Source organism: Borostomias antarcticus (assembly GCF_949987555.1).
Source record: "Borostomias antarcticus genome assembly, chromosome: 9".
NCBI classification, from domain to species: domain Eukaryota; kingdom Metazoa; phylum Chordata; class Actinopteri; order Stomiiformes; family Stomiidae; genus Borostomias; species Borostomias antarcticus.
The window spans coordinates 15,891,203-15,907,311 of NC_140242.1; the positions used below are offsets into that span (position 1 = coordinate 15,891,203).

Consider the following 16,109-nt stretch of genomic DNA (forward strand, 5'->3'; position numbering starts at 1 on the left):
TGAGAGAGGTGCAGGACGCCATCAGGACGATGAAGAACAACATGGCCGCCAGACCTGATGGCATCCCAGCAGAAGTCCTGAAGGATGGTGGGCCAGATCTCCATAGCCACTTCCATGCACTGTTCCTCAAAATATGGGAACATGAGGAAATCCCTGTACAACTTAGGGATGCCCTAATGTTCTCAATCTTTAAGAAGGGAGACCAGGCAGACTACAGAAATTACTGTGGCATTTCCCTCCTGTCCACAACTGGGAAAACTTGCTGGGGGTTTAGCTAACAGACAACATTCTCCCTGAGTCTCAGAGTGGATTTCACCTCAACAAAGGTACCATGGCCACAATCTTCGTTGCTCGCCAACTACAAGAAAAATGCCAGGAATAAAATCAACCATTATACATGACCTTCATAGACCTCACCAAAGCCTTCGACTCTGTGAACCGTCAATCCCTCAGGCTGGTTCTGGCAAAAATCGTCTGCCTAGACAAATACATCTGGATACTGAGACTGCTGCTTGACAATATGTCAGTGGAGATGAAACAGAACCCTTCAGGGTTGACACTGGAGTCAAGTAGGGCTGTGTCATCGCCCCCACCCTGCTCTCCATCTTCATTGCCGCTATCCTCCATCTCATGGGTAAACACCTGCCTCAAGGAGTAAGAATCATGTACAGAACCGACGGACAACTCCTGAACATCAACAGATCCAGGGCTAAAAGCAGAACCACCACCATATCCATCACAGAGCTGCAGTATGCCAATGACAACGCCATTGAGGCCCAGTCAGAGGAGGACCTACAAAGCATTCTGGATGCCTTTGCCAAGGCATACAAGCAGCTTGGTCTGTCTCTTAACATAAAAGACCCAGATCCTCTATCAGCCAACGCCCAAAAGGACTACTCCTACCCCACCCCAACCATCTCTGTCGACAAAACCAGACTCGAAAATGTGGACCACTTCACATATCTTGGTAGTCTCCTGTTCTCCAAAGCTGACATTGAGGATGAAATCACCTCCAAGACAGGACTAAAATTCTGGTTTACAAAGTGTTAGCGCTGTTCACCCTACTGTACGGATCAGAAAGTCACTAGAGACACATCATCAGAGGTGCCTCCAAAGAATCCTCAAGATCAGCTGAGAAGATAGACGCACCAACACAAGCATACTGGAGGGGGCAACATTCCCACCGTCACTGCTACCATCGTCCAACAACAGATCAGATGGACCGGTCAGTTTATCCGCATGCCTGACTCTTGCCTTCCAAAACAAGTCCTATAATTCAAGCTTCTCCAAGACAATCCTGGGAGGTCAAAAGAAGCGGTGTAAGGACAACGTTAAAGCCGACATCCAAAAGAGCCACATAGACCTTAACACCTGGGAGGACACAACAACCAATAGAACAACCTGGAGCAAACTTGGAGGAAGGTGCTGCACTATAATAACGATCTCCACCGTGCTGCAGAAGACAAGTGCAGACTCAGAAAAGGTTCCACCAAGAAGATCCAAACTAAACCCAGGACCACCACACTCACCCCTGCCCACACTACACCAAACTAAACCACCACCCTAACCCCTGCCCACACTACACCAAACTAAACCACCACCCTCACCCCTGCCCACACTACACCAAACTAAACCACCACCTTCACCCCTGCCCACACTACACCAAACTAAACCACCACCCTCACCCCTGAACACACTACACCAAACTAAACCACCACCCTCACCCCTGAACACACTACACCAGACTAAACCACCACCCTCACCCCTGAACACACTACACCAAACTAAACCACCACCCTCACCCCTGAACACACTACACCAGACTAAACTACCACCCTCACCCCTACCCACACTACAACAAACTAAACCACCACCTTCACCCCTGCCCACACTACACCAAACTAAACCACCACCTTTACCCCTGAACACACTACACCAAACTAAACCACCACCTTTTCCCCTGAACACACTACACCAGGCTAAACCACCGTCCTCACCCTGAACACTCTACACCAAACTAAACCACCACCCTCACCCCTGCCCACACTACACCAAACTAAACCACCACCCTCACCCCTGAACACACTACACCAGACTAAACCACCACCCTCACCCCTGAACACACTACACCAAACTAAACCACTACCCTCACCCCTGAACACACTACACCAGGCTAAACCACCACCCTCACCCCTGAACATACTACACCAGACTAAACAACCACCCTCACCCCTGAACATACTACACCGAACTAAACCACCACCCTCATCCCTGCCCACACTACACCAAACTAAACACAGGACCACCACACTCACCCCTGTACACACTGCACCAAACTAAACCACCACCACCCTCACCCCTGAACACACTACACCAAACTAAACTACCACCCCACCCTCACCCCTGAACACACTACACCAGACTAAACCACCACCCTCACCCCTAAACACACTACATCAGACTAAACCACCACCCTCACCCCTGTACACACTACACCAGACTAAACCACCACCCTCACCCCTGAACACACTACACCAGACTAAACCACCACCCTCACCCCTGAACACACTACACCAAACTAAACCCAGTACCACCACCATCAACCCTGTACACACTACACCAAACTAAACCACCACCCTCATCCCTGAACACACTACACCAGACTAAACCACCACCCTCACCCCTGAACACATTACACCAGACTAAACCACCGTCCTCACCCTGAACACTCTACACCAAACTAAACCACCACCCTCACCCCTGCCCACACTACACCAAACTAAACCCAGTACCACCACCATCAACCCTGTACACACTACACCAAACTAAACCACCACCCTCATCCCTGAACACACTACACCAGACTAAACCACCACCCTCACCCCTGAACACATTACACCAGACTAAACCACCACCCTCACCACTGAACACACTACACCAAACTAAACCCAGTACCACCACCGTCAACCCTACCCCTACACACTACACCAAACCAAACCACCACCCTCACTCCTGTACACACTACATCAGACTAAATCACCACCCTCACCCCTGAACACACTACACCAGACTAAACCACCACCCTCACCCCTGAACACACTACACCAGACTAAACCACCACCCTCACCCCTGAACACACTACACCAAACTAAACCCAGTACCACCACCGTCAATCCTGTACACACTGCACCAAACTAAACCACCACCCTCATCCCTGAACACACTACACCAGACTAAACCACCACCCTCACCCCTGAACACACTACACCAAACTAAACCACTACCCTCACCCCTGAACACACTACACCAGGCTAAACCACCACCCTCACCCCTGAACATACTACACCAAACTAAACCCCCAGCCTCACCCCTGAACATACTACACCGAACTAAACCACCACCCTCATCCCTGCCCACACTACACCAAACTAAACACAAGACCACCACACTCACCCCTGTACACACTGCACCAAACTAAACCACCACCCTCACCCCTGAACACACTACACCAAACTAAACTACCACCCCACCTTCACCCCTGAACACACTACACCAGACTAAACCACCACCCTCACCCCTAAACACACTACATCAGACTAAACCACCACCCTTACCCCTGTACACACTACACCAGACTAAACCACCACCCTCACCCCTGAACACAGTACACCAGACTGAACCACCACCCTCACCCCTGAACACACTACACCAAACTAAACCCAGTACCACCACCGTCAACCCTGTACACACTACACCAAACTAAACCACCACCCTCATCCCTATACACACTACACCAGACTAAACCACCACCCTCACCCCTGAACACACTACGCCAGACTAAACCACCACCCTCACCACTGAACACACTACACCAAACTAAACCCAGTACCACCACCGTCAACCCTGTACACACTACACCAAACCAAACCACCACCCTCACTCCTGTACACACTACATCAGACTAAATCACCACCCTCACCCCTAAACACACTACACCAGACTAAACCACCACCCTCACCCCTGAACACACTACACCAGACTAAACCACCACCCTCACCCCTGAACACACTACACCAAACTAACCCCAGTACCACCACCGTCAACCCTGTACACACTACACCAAACTAAACCACCACCCTCATCCCTGAACACACTACACCAGACTAAACCACCACCCTCACCCCTGAACACACTACACCAAACTAAACCCAGTACCACCACCCTCACCCCTGAACATACTACACCAAACTAAACCACCACCCTAAACCCTGCACAAACTACACCAGACTAAACCACTACCCTCACCCCTGTACACACTACACCAGACTAAACCACCACCCTCACCCCTGAACACACTACACCAAAATATATGGCTCCAGGATCGGCCTATTCGCCCACCTGAAGACCCACAAAGACCAAGAAGGGGGACAGTCTCGACCCTGAGTTACCACTGATGATGATGCGTGTGTGTGTGTGTGTGTGTGTGTGCGCGCGCGCGTGTGTGTGTGTGTGTGTGTTGAGGCACACAGCAGCAGTGTGAAAGTAATAAACCTCTCTGTGTTTTAGATTCAGGGATTTTCAAATCACATTCTTGTCTAGGGAGTGAAACTGAGATAAGCACATCCTTAGAGAGAAACAGAGATAAGCAGAGATAAGAAGAGATACACAGCTCTACTCACTGTTTAACTTCTCTGCGCTGCCATCAGTAGCAGACATATTAGTCTGGAGAAGCACTTCATAATTTACTATGCTGCTTATGTTTGTCACACGAGACCCTGGCCTGGTCCTCGACTGAGGACCGTGCCAATGTTCCACTGAAAGAACCTCACTGTTCTACACAAAGCTGGATATTTGTTCAGGAAGCTATCGCTAGGAGAACTGATTCAGAGCACATGTCCTAGTCCTGTTCCACATGTTCTATTCCTGTCCCATAGCACATATTATGTTCTTGTCCTGTTCCATAGCACATATTATGTTCTAGTCCTGTTCCACGTTCTAATACAGTTCCACAGCACATGTCTAGAACATGTCTAGTTCCTGTTAACATCAACTGGTTGGTTCTAACTTGCTTCTCACCTCATCTCTCTGTCCAGCTTGCCACCATAAAAAGTGAATCTCGTTTGAAGCACCTACTGTCAAGATTACCTGGTTACTGCCCTGAGTCTATGGTGAGTCTCGTTCCTTCTGACAAACACACACACACACACACACACACACACACACACACACACACACACACACACACACACACACACACACACACACAATGATACATCTAGCCTTCCTGTATTTTAGTCCCGGCTGTTAAAGTGGGCTCCACAGGCTTTCATCACAACACAGGAAGTGTGTGTAACAGGAGCTGTGTTAAGCCTCTCTCACATATACACACACACAAACACACACACAAACACACACGTTGGCCTAGCACCTGGTCTAGCTGGTGTGATGTATCAAAGAAGTAGGTCTGGAGACCAGAGTACACACGCACACACACACACACGCACACACAGACACACACGCACACACACACAAGCACACACACACACACACACACACACACAAGCACACACACACACACACACACACACACACACACACACACACACACCGTCCCCCACACACCAGTATAATTACAAACCTGGAAGCAGACCCTGTTTTCCATCATGCAGGACTAGAAACAGCCAATTACACCAACCACGCTTTCATTAGCCAGAGTTGAATACTCTGTTTGATTTGGACATGTGCACCGCCATAATTTGCCAAAATTGATCTAACATGGATTTTGAATTTTGATTTTCTCCATTTTGAGGAGAGTATTAACCCCCCCCCCAGTGCCCACACACATGCACACATACAAAAACACACACACGCACACACACCCAAACACAAACAATCACCAAAGACTTTTTCAAGCTGAACCTTAAACCAGCAATCAGTGTTTGGCACAGAGAGGTGTGGCCGAATACAAGCAGCATATGGACCTGCAGTTCTGTTCGGATCCGCGGGCCATATGGACCTGCAGTTCTGTTCAGATCATATGGACCTGAAGTTCTGCTCAGATCATATGGACCTGCAGTTCTGTTCAGATCATATGGACCTGCAGTTCTGTTCGGATCCGCGGGCCATATGGACCTGCAGTTCTGTTCAGATCATATGGACCTGCAGTTCGGTTTGGATCCGTGGGCCATTTGGACTTGGAGTTCTGTTCAATATGGACCTGCAGTTCAGTTCAGATCTGCGGGGTGGGCCCGCAGTCATCCATCATCCTCCAGCAGGACTACAGTACCTTCACCACAAATCATGTTCCTTCTGCGTGTAAAGACACTGCTCCTTCCCCGCTGGCCTTGTAAACGATGGTGATGTCTGCCGACAGGAACCCTTCTTCCCCAGCCAAGACACACGGGGGAATGTTAACAGTGACGCACACAAAGGAACCTCAGACAGAATCCAGTTCATTTATTTGATCATCTTGTTAAGGCGGAGAGAGAGCGGGGTTTCTACGCCTGTGTGTGTGTGTTTGTGCATTTGTGTGTGTGTGTGTCTGCCTGCATCACATGCTTTCTGGGCCGGGCGAGACTAAGATGTTTGCGTGTTGTTATTAATCTGACAGGAAGTTTCCACACAGCGCTCTTATGAGTTTCTATGGTTGATGTATCTCAGTTATTTTATGACATCTTTTTAATTAAGAGAGCTGTTCTATGAGAAAGGATTACTTGTAAACGGCATCACTGACAGTCTGTCGTTTCAGTGACAGGGTCTGATCTCAAGTTATTTTCCCCAGAGGGTTGAGGGGTCCAGTAGTTACTGTCTGACTCACTCTATGTCTAGATAAATTAATTATCTCTCCTCCCTCTCTCTCTCTCTCTCTCGTCTTTCTCTCTCTCTCTTCTCTCTCTCGATATATATCCTCTCTCTCTCTCTCTCTCTCTCTCTCTCTCTCTCTCTCTCTCCTTCAGAACGAGCTGTGGGTCTGCATCAACTCCACTCTACCAGGTAAGACTCTGCCGGCACACTTTCAAAGAGATGTGTTCGCCGTCTTGGACAAATCCACCTGTCAGCCTGTAATCCCACCCAGATGTTCCCCAGGGCCGAGCTAAGCCGGGCCTGTGTACTTGACAGGGTGAAGTTACTGTTGCACTGCTGTTGCCCTATGGCGCAGCTATCGGTAAAGGTTGAAATGTCTGGCCACGACACTGGTGTTCAGGCGGTGTTTGTATTACAGTATGTCTGTTAATGATGTATGTTCAGATTTAGGGTCTAGTAGAGTCTTCGCAAATACAGTAATAATACAGCTCGACTGTAGGCACTGGAGACCATCCCCACAGTTTGGGGCTACCTCACCCCGGAGTGTGAGGCTCTGGTTGCTGAGGAATTGTGGGTAATCTTGTGTTTGTCCACAGGAGCCTCCAGGAAGTCTGAAGGCTGGGTGGGGCTGGGATGCTGTGAGCTGGCCATCTCCGCTGAGTGTCGCAGGGAGTGCAAACAGGTGAGACGCTAACGAGGACTGGAGAGAGAATGAACTGGGAGAGAGAGGGAGGTGGGGTGATAGAGAGATATATAATGTGTGTGTGTGGGGGGGGGGGGGGGGGGGGGTGAGAGAAAGAGAGAGAGGTAGAGAGAAAGAGAGAGAGTGTGTATGACAGAGAGGTATGAGAGTTATCAGCCCCATAGTGAGTTTCAACTTTCCATGTGTGTCTGTTGACCTTCAACAACAACAATGCCATAATGGTATGTGAACTATGAAGATATGGCTGTTTATATACTAGCCTCATCAGAGCCTGTCTTGACTTTGCAGGCATCATCCAAGAATGACATCACTAAAGTATGCAAGAAGGATACAGAGGTGAGCAGCATGTTTCTCTGTCATACGGAGCCCTGGTTTAGCCTATCCTAGCTCATGCTGAAGAACTGCTGAGGGGGTTGGCCTAGCCTAGCTCATACCCAAGAACTGCTGGGAGATTAGCCTAGCCCATACTGAAGAACTGCTGGGGGGCTAGCCTAGCCCAGCTCATACTGAAGAACTGCTGGGAGATTAGCCTAGCCCATACTGAAGAACTGCTGGGGGGCAAGCCTATGAGGGGTGGAAGTAACAAAAATTAATAAATAAATATGTTGTTGATTAAAATGCAATTGAATTAAATGTGTGATCGATTAAAATGCAATCGAATTAAATGTGTGAATGATTAAAATGCAATCAAATTCAATTATTCATTAAATTAATCATTCAATTATTCATTAAATTAATCGTTAAACTTTTATCATTTGAGTGCGCTTTTATCATTAAAGGTGTGCTTTCATCATTAGTGTGCTTTTATCAGTAAACTGCACTTTTATCATTAGCGTGTGCTTTTATCATTAGATTGTGCGTTTATCATAACAGTGTGCTTTCACTTTTATCATTAGACTGCGCTTTTGCCCTTTCCCAACACACACCACACACCACTGATAAAGGCTTTATCGTTAGAGTGGTGTGTGTTGGGAAAGGGCAAAAGTGCAGTCTAATGATAAAAGTGCAAGCACACTGTAATGATAAACACACACTCTAAAGATAAAAGCACACTCTAATGATAAAAGCACACGCTAATGATAAAAGTGCAGTTTAATGATAAAAGCACACTCTAATGATAAAAGCACACTCTTAATGATAAAAGCGCTCTCTAATGATAAAAGTGCAGTTTAACGATTAATTTAATGAATCGTTTAATTATTAATTTAATTAATAATTTAATTTGATTGCATTTTAATCATTCACATATTCAATTCAATTGCATTTTAATCGACCACATATTTATTTATTAATTTTTGTTATTTCCACCACTCATACTAGCCTAGCCCAGCTCATACTGAAGAACTGCTGGGAGATTAGCCTAGCCTAGCTCATACTGAAGAACTGCTGGGGGGCTAGCCTAGCCCAGCTCATACAGAAGAACTGTTGGGGGGTTAGCCTAGCCTAGCTCATACTGAAGTCCTGCTGGGGGGAGGGCTAGCCTAGCCTAGCTCATACTGAGATCCTGCTGGTGGGGGGTTTGCCTAGCCTAGCCCAGCTCATAGTGAAGTCCTGCTGGGGGAGGGTTAGCCTAGGCTAGCTCATACTGAGGTCCTGCTGGTGGTTGGAGGGGAGTTAGTCTAACCTAGCTCATACTGAGGCCCTGCTGGTGGTTGGGGGTGAGTTAGCCTAGCCTTTGGCTTTTATCTAACCCTCCATCCCATCTCTGAACTAACAAACAAGCTAACACAACAGCGAGAGAGATCAGCACGCACAACCACACACACACACACACACACACACACACACACACACACACACAAATTGTAACTTGTAAATTTGTAATTTGTAATTGAATATGAGAGTTTATTTGTAGCATAATCTTGGAGCCAGCAGTAACATTCACTGTGACTGTACACCGTACATTACATGCAACAAATAAAATAATCTTAAATATTGAAAGCACACACACACACACATACACACACACACACACACAATCGCACACACTGTCACACCAACCACCAAATTTAAGACCCTGGTTCCTTTAATCTCCTCCCAGTTGCTTGAATAGTCACTAGAGGAGTCAAAGCCAGAGCACGTATCCATGGTGTGGTGAATGGAGCCCAGTGTGTGTGTGTGTGTGTGTGCGTGTGTGTGTGTGTGCGTGTGTGACCGGTCTGTTCTTGTACTCATGTGTTTCTGCGTTATGTATTAAATAGCTGGACCACTTCTTACTGCTGGTGGCTGATTTATTCTGAATAGAATAAACATACACACACAGTCATGCATTTGCATCGAGGCTGGTCAGACATCAGACATGGACCTAAAACAAAAGGACAAGTCAGCGGGAAACAGACCAGCACCAGGCTAACAGCCTACTAGCTAGATAGCATAACTATGAATCTGTTTTTGACAAACCATTCAGTTCTACCAAGAAAATAAAATGACAGTGGCCCTTCGCCAGCTCTATGAAACAATTTATCATGAATTACAACATTAGCAACGTTCTATGAACGTTTTATAAACTTTGTTCGACAAGAGCTCATTCCGGCTGCATACCTCTCCTCAGAACACGCCAGCAACTGAAGAGGAAACCTGCGCGCAGCGCTGATTACATCATCAAAACGTGCGAAACGACTCACACTCAGAAAACTTAGAAAACACCTTGAAAAAGGACAAAAAAAAAAGAGGGATTTCTGGTGGAATACATATTTCATACACATGCTGCACGTGCACATGTGTGTTTGCGTGTGTATGTGTGCGTGTGTATGTGTGTGTATATATAATGGAGGCTTAGCTGGATCGCTGACAGTGATTTTGTCTTTATCTGAGCAGTGTTGTTTTGTCACCTGTCCCCTTTAAGACCTGAATGAGTTGTCGTTTGTTCTTGCATAAATCATAAGCCCAAAGGAGTTTTTAATAATTAAAATGTGTAAGTGTGAGAATGTGCTGTGGGTATGAATGCAGGACAGTGGTTGGTGTTGTTCAGCTGGTCTTTGTCCTGACGGTGTTCTTCTCTCCCTCCCAGAAACCCCTCTACAGCTGCATCACCAAGAACGAGAGTAAGTCCTGAGGCTGTCACATACACACACACACACACACACATAAATCAAATTAATTAATAAATTACAGGACCTGGGAGGGGGGGTGGGTGGGTGGGGGGTCTTTATTCGGCCACACATTGACACACACAGTGACACACACAATCACACACAGTGACACACACAATCACACACAGTGTACAGCGACATGGCACACAACACCATGCAGTTGTCAGGGGTCGCTGGTGGAAATTGTTCCCAGCATTTCTCCACGCTGTCCTCCTCCAGGGGCAGCCAGGAGCAGTGGGCAGCCATCATTCATGGCTGAATGTATTGCTGACATAAATGTGTGGATGTCACTGAACTTCCATTCATGGCAGAATGTATTGCTGACATAAATGTGTGGATGTCACAGAACTTCCTCCAGTTAAACCAGGACAAAACTGAAATATTGATCATTGGTGAAAAAGGTGAAAGGGAGAGACTATCGGTGCACTTAAAAACACTGTCAGTGAATTTGAAATGCAAGGCAGGAAACTTGTCGAGCTGGACTCTGATCTTAGCTGTGAGCCCCATATAAAGACTGTGACAAGGACCTCAGTTTATCACCTAAGAAACATTGCCAAGGTTAAACCTTTCCTTTCCCAGACCGATACTTAAAGACTAATGCATGCTTTTAATACTAGCAGGTTGGACTATTGTAACGCTCTCCTGTCTGGCCTACCAAAAAAAGCGATTAGTCAACTCCAACTGATTCAAAATACAGCAGCACATGTTCTTACAAAGACCAGAATGAGGGCTCACATCACACCAGTTTTAAAATCACTGCACTGGTTACCTGTTTTAGAATAGATTTTAAGATTATTTTAGTAGTCTATAAGTCATTACATAATCAAGCACCTAAATAAACTCCTCAAAAATAGTTCAGAAACGTCATTTCGGTTGATTATTTCTCCCCTTTAATAATAACATTTGGTATTGTATTTTATATTGTTGGAAAGCCTGATCAATACTGTATGCAGCTACTGCAAATACTTGCTCTATAAATCTCCAATGTTCATGATTAAAAATGACAAAATTTTAATGACAGTAGATGTAGTGAGAGATTTGTCAGACGTTTATCTCAAAAACACAATTTGACAGTATCTTGGAATCTGTCCTCATTTTGTCCCCTCAAACTACTGTTGTTCATACAGGAAATAATACACTGACTACCCACAACCCTATAGTGCAACAGCAAAGTTTCCACCAATCAGAGACGTTGTTGTTGCAAACCCCATCCCAATAGCGGACCCTAGTCCAAGTGCTCAGTTCAAGTCTTTGTGGTGCATGTTTTTCGTATTGGGTTCTTTATGTGGGAAACTCTTGCGAACACGGGCAGAACATGCAAACTCCGTATAGAAAGGCCTGGAGACCTTATTGCTGTGAAGCGACAGTACAAGGTACTACGCCACTGTGCCGCACATGAGCAATTTCGGGGTTCAGTGCCCAAGGACACTTCGGCTTACTGCCAGGAGCTGGGATCAAACCGGGGGCCTTGCGATCCCCAGCCGACCGCTCTACCTCCCGAGTTACATGCCGCCGCCCCCAAGCTACACACATACACACACACACACCAGAACGTGGCCTCTGAGCCTGTGATAGGAGAATTAAACACTGAGGCTGCCTGGTGACCTCCGACCCTGTGAGGAGGCAGTGAGTGGTCCCTCCCCGTCCGTTCCGCTGTGTTTACATGCCTGCAGGGCGGGGTCGTGACCCCTCGCTCCACAGACTTGATTGGATGTGTCACCGAGTGGCCCAGCCAATGAAGGGCCGTATTGGTATTCAGAGCTGCGAACGTTAGAGTGCTCTGCAGAGAACAGAGGAGACGTGACGTGCCTTCAGGATGTGAGGTCGTTGACTTCCTGTCCAGGGCTCTGTCCTCCAGACTCTCCAGACCATGCTGCCACAGACTGACTAGCCTGACCTATTAGCTATGCTGCCGTGTGTCTTAGTACGAAGTGGTGTTGTGTGAGGAGAATACTACAATATAATTATAGAAATATACATAATATAATAATATAATTAAGTCTATCATAGTAGACATTTGTTCTAATTGATATTTTGCTTTTGTTTTGTGTTTGTGTCTGTTATTTTTTGTGTGTTTGTGCATGTGCGTGTGTGTGTGTGTGTGTGGCTAGTGGGCTCGGTGTGCTGCAGCTATGCAGGGAGACACACCAACTGCAGGGAATACTGCCAGGCCATTTTCCGGACGGACTCGTCCCCCACCGTCTCCCAGATCAAGGCAGTGAAGGACTACTGCCAGAGCATCAGCCCCCAGCTCATCAGCTGTGTGGGCAACTACACCAAGTCCTACCCCATACGCAGCCCTATAGACAGTAGGTCGACTACAGCATACTGCTGCAATACTACACCATACTACAATACAATACATACTGTACTACACTAACTACTGAAATACTACTGGACTACACCAAGTCCTACTCCATACACAGTGCTATACACAGTAGGTCCACTGCAATACTACACCATACTACTGAAATACTACACCATACTACTGCAATACTACAATATACTACTGAAATACTACACCATACTACTGCAATACTACATCAAACTACTGGAATACACAAGTCCTACCCCAGACGCAGTCCTATGGACAGTAGGTCTACTACACCAAAGTACTGACATACTACACCATACTTCTGAAATACTACACCATACTGCTGAAATACTTCACCATAATACTGCAATACTACATCATACTACTGCAATACTATGCCATACTGCTGCAATACTAAGCCACACTACTGGACTACTACACCAAACTGCTGAAATACTACTAGACTACACCAAATCCTACCCCATATGCAGTCCTATAGACAGTAGGTCTACTACAGCATACTACTGCAATACTACATCTTACTACTGAAATATTACACCATACTTCTGCAATACTACACCATAGTACTGAAATACTACACCATACTGCTGCAATAGTACACAATACTGCTACAATACTACATCATACTACGGCAATACTACACCATACTACTGCAATGCTGGTGCAATACTAAACCATACTACTACAATACTACACCATACCTCAGCAATACTTCCCAATACTGCTGAAATACTACTGAACTACACCAAGTCTTACCCCATACACAGTCCTATAGACAGTAGGTGTACTACAGCATACCACTGCCATACTACACCATACTGCTGTGATACTACACCATACTACTGCAATACTACATCATACTACTGCAATACCACCATATACTACTACAATACTACTATATACTGCTGAAATACTACTCTATACAACTGCAATACTACATACTACTGAAATACTACCCTATAATACTGCAATACTACACCATACTACTGCAATACTACCCATTACAACTGTACTGCCCCATATGCAGCCGCAAACGCAGAGTGAACATAAGTACTACACAACATATCACAGAGACTCACCCACCAGGTCCACCACACACAGTTAACAAGAACATGAGGTTGAAGAGGTATTTTTGTAGCCCATGTCCTATACCCACTAATCCCACCTCCCCTCCCCTAGGGTTACCCCCCATCGTTAACTCTAACCCCTCCCCCCAGGCCTTTACTGCTGTGACCGGGCGGAGGACGCCCACTGCCAGGTGGCGTGCCGGAGGATCCTGCGCACCATGATGACCGAGCATGAGATCATGGAGGGGCTGATCGAGGAGTGCGGCAGCCAGCCTCTCCCCCAGGACCCGCTGTGGCAGTGCTTCCTGGGCAGCGCCAATCCCCCCGCCAAGACTGACGTGGAGGCCTCCCCCCCTGCCAAGATGGACTGCGCCAAGCTGCACTGCTGCTCCAAAGCCAATACCTCACTCTGCAGGTAGGACACACACACACACACCCTGTACTACTTTAACACACACACATGCACACACACATCCTGTCTTACTTTAACACACACACATCTTGTCTTAAGGTGCCTGCACACTTCCCCAATCGTTGTTTGTTGGTGACTTGGCATCGGTTGGATGTATTTTCAGTTTTAAACTTACAACATTCTAACAACAGCTGCCAACTTTAGAACGTTGAGAGTTGGCTGGTATTGGTTGGGGCAGTATGCAGACATCCCTACTTTAACACACACACGCATTCTCTCACTGGCCGTACCCTGTGTGCCACTGTCTGACAGGGACATGTGTCAGGAGATCAGTACTAACTGGGGCAGTCAGACATGGCAGGAGTTTGACCAGCTGTGTGAGTACAACCCCGTAGAGACGGAGCTTATCACCTGCCTGGCCGACGTCAGGGAGCCCTGCCAGCTCGGCTGCAAGGACCTGCTCTACTGCACCAACTTCAACAACAGGTACACACATACACAAATACACTTTTCAGTCAGGTTTTCGCCAGCATCATAGCACAGAGACAATGCTGACTTGAAAAAGCTCTCTGTCCTGGTCCTCCTGGACCTGAGTGCAGTGTTTGACACTGTAGGCCATGATATCCTGGTTAGAAGACTGGAGAACTGGGTTGGCTTCTCTGGTTCAGGACTTATTTAACTGTCTGAGAGTTTTTCGTCACCCTTGGTGACCACAGTTCACTGAGATGACATGTGGGGTCCCACAAGGATCAATTCTTGGGCCCTTACTTTTCAGTCTGTACATGTTACCCCTACACGATGTCATGAGAAGGAACAACATTAGTTACCATAGCTATGCTGATGACACCCAGCTCTACATTTCTGGGACACCCCTTGACTACAGTTCAATTGATCATTTGACAGAATGTATTGCTGACATAAATGTGTGGATGTCACAGAACTTCCTCCAGTTAAACCAGGACAAAACTGAAATATTGATCATTGGTGAAAAAGGTGAAAGGGAGAGACTATCGGTGCACTTAAAAACAGTGTCAGTGAATTTGAAATGCAAGGCAGGAAACTTGTCGAGCTGGACTCTGATCTTAGCTGTGAGCCCCATATAAAGACTGTGACAAGGACCTCAGTTTATCACCTAAGAAACATTGCCAAGGTTAAACCTTTCCTTTCCCAGACCGATACTTAAAGACTAATGCATGCTTTTAATACTAGCAGGTTGGACTATTGTAACGCTCTCCTGTCTGGCCTACCAAAAAAAGCGATTAGTCAACTCCAACTGATTCAAAATACAGCAGCACATGTTCTTACAAAGACCAGAATGAGGGCTCACATCACACCAGTTTTAAAATCACTGCACTGGTTACCTGTTTTAGAATAGATTTTAAGATTATTTTAGTAGTCTATAAGTCATTACATAATCAAGCACCTAAATAAACTCCTCAAAAATAGTTCAGAAACGTCATTTCGGTTGATTATTTCTCCCCTTTAATAATAACATTTGGTATTGTATTTTATATTGTTGGAAAGCCTGATCAATACTGTATGCAGCTACTGCAAATACTTGCTCTATAAATCTCCAATGTTCATGATTAAAAATGACAAAATTTTAATGACAGTAGATGTAGTGAGAGATTTGTCAGACGTTTATCTCAAAAACACAATTTGACAGTATCTTGGAATCTGTCCTCATTTTGTCCCC

General features: G+C 46.3%; 1 protein-coding gene across 1 annotated transcript in view; it reads left to right on the plus strand.

Annotated features, from left to right (window-relative positions):
• reck (reversion-inducing-cysteine-rich protein with kazal motifs) overlaps positions 1-16,109 on the plus strand; it is a 112,403-nt gene that overhangs the window by 59,640 nt on the left and 36,654 nt on the right. The window contains exons 3-10 of the mRNA XM_084443182.1: positions 5,094-5,168; positions 6,957-6,993; positions 7,401-7,486; positions 7,796-7,843; positions 10,518-10,551; positions 12,711-12,908; positions 14,152-14,416; positions 14,726-14,899. Of these exons, the coding sequence (XP_084299308.1) occupies positions 5,094-5,168; positions 6,957-6,993; positions 7,401-7,486; positions 7,796-7,843; positions 10,518-10,551; positions 12,711-12,908; positions 14,152-14,416; positions 14,726-14,899 (917 nt within the window). The remainder of the gene's footprint in view (positions 1-5,093; positions 5,169-6,956; positions 6,994-7,400; positions 7,487-7,795; positions 7,844-10,517; positions 10,552-12,710; positions 12,909-14,151; positions 14,417-14,725; positions 14,900-16,109) is intronic.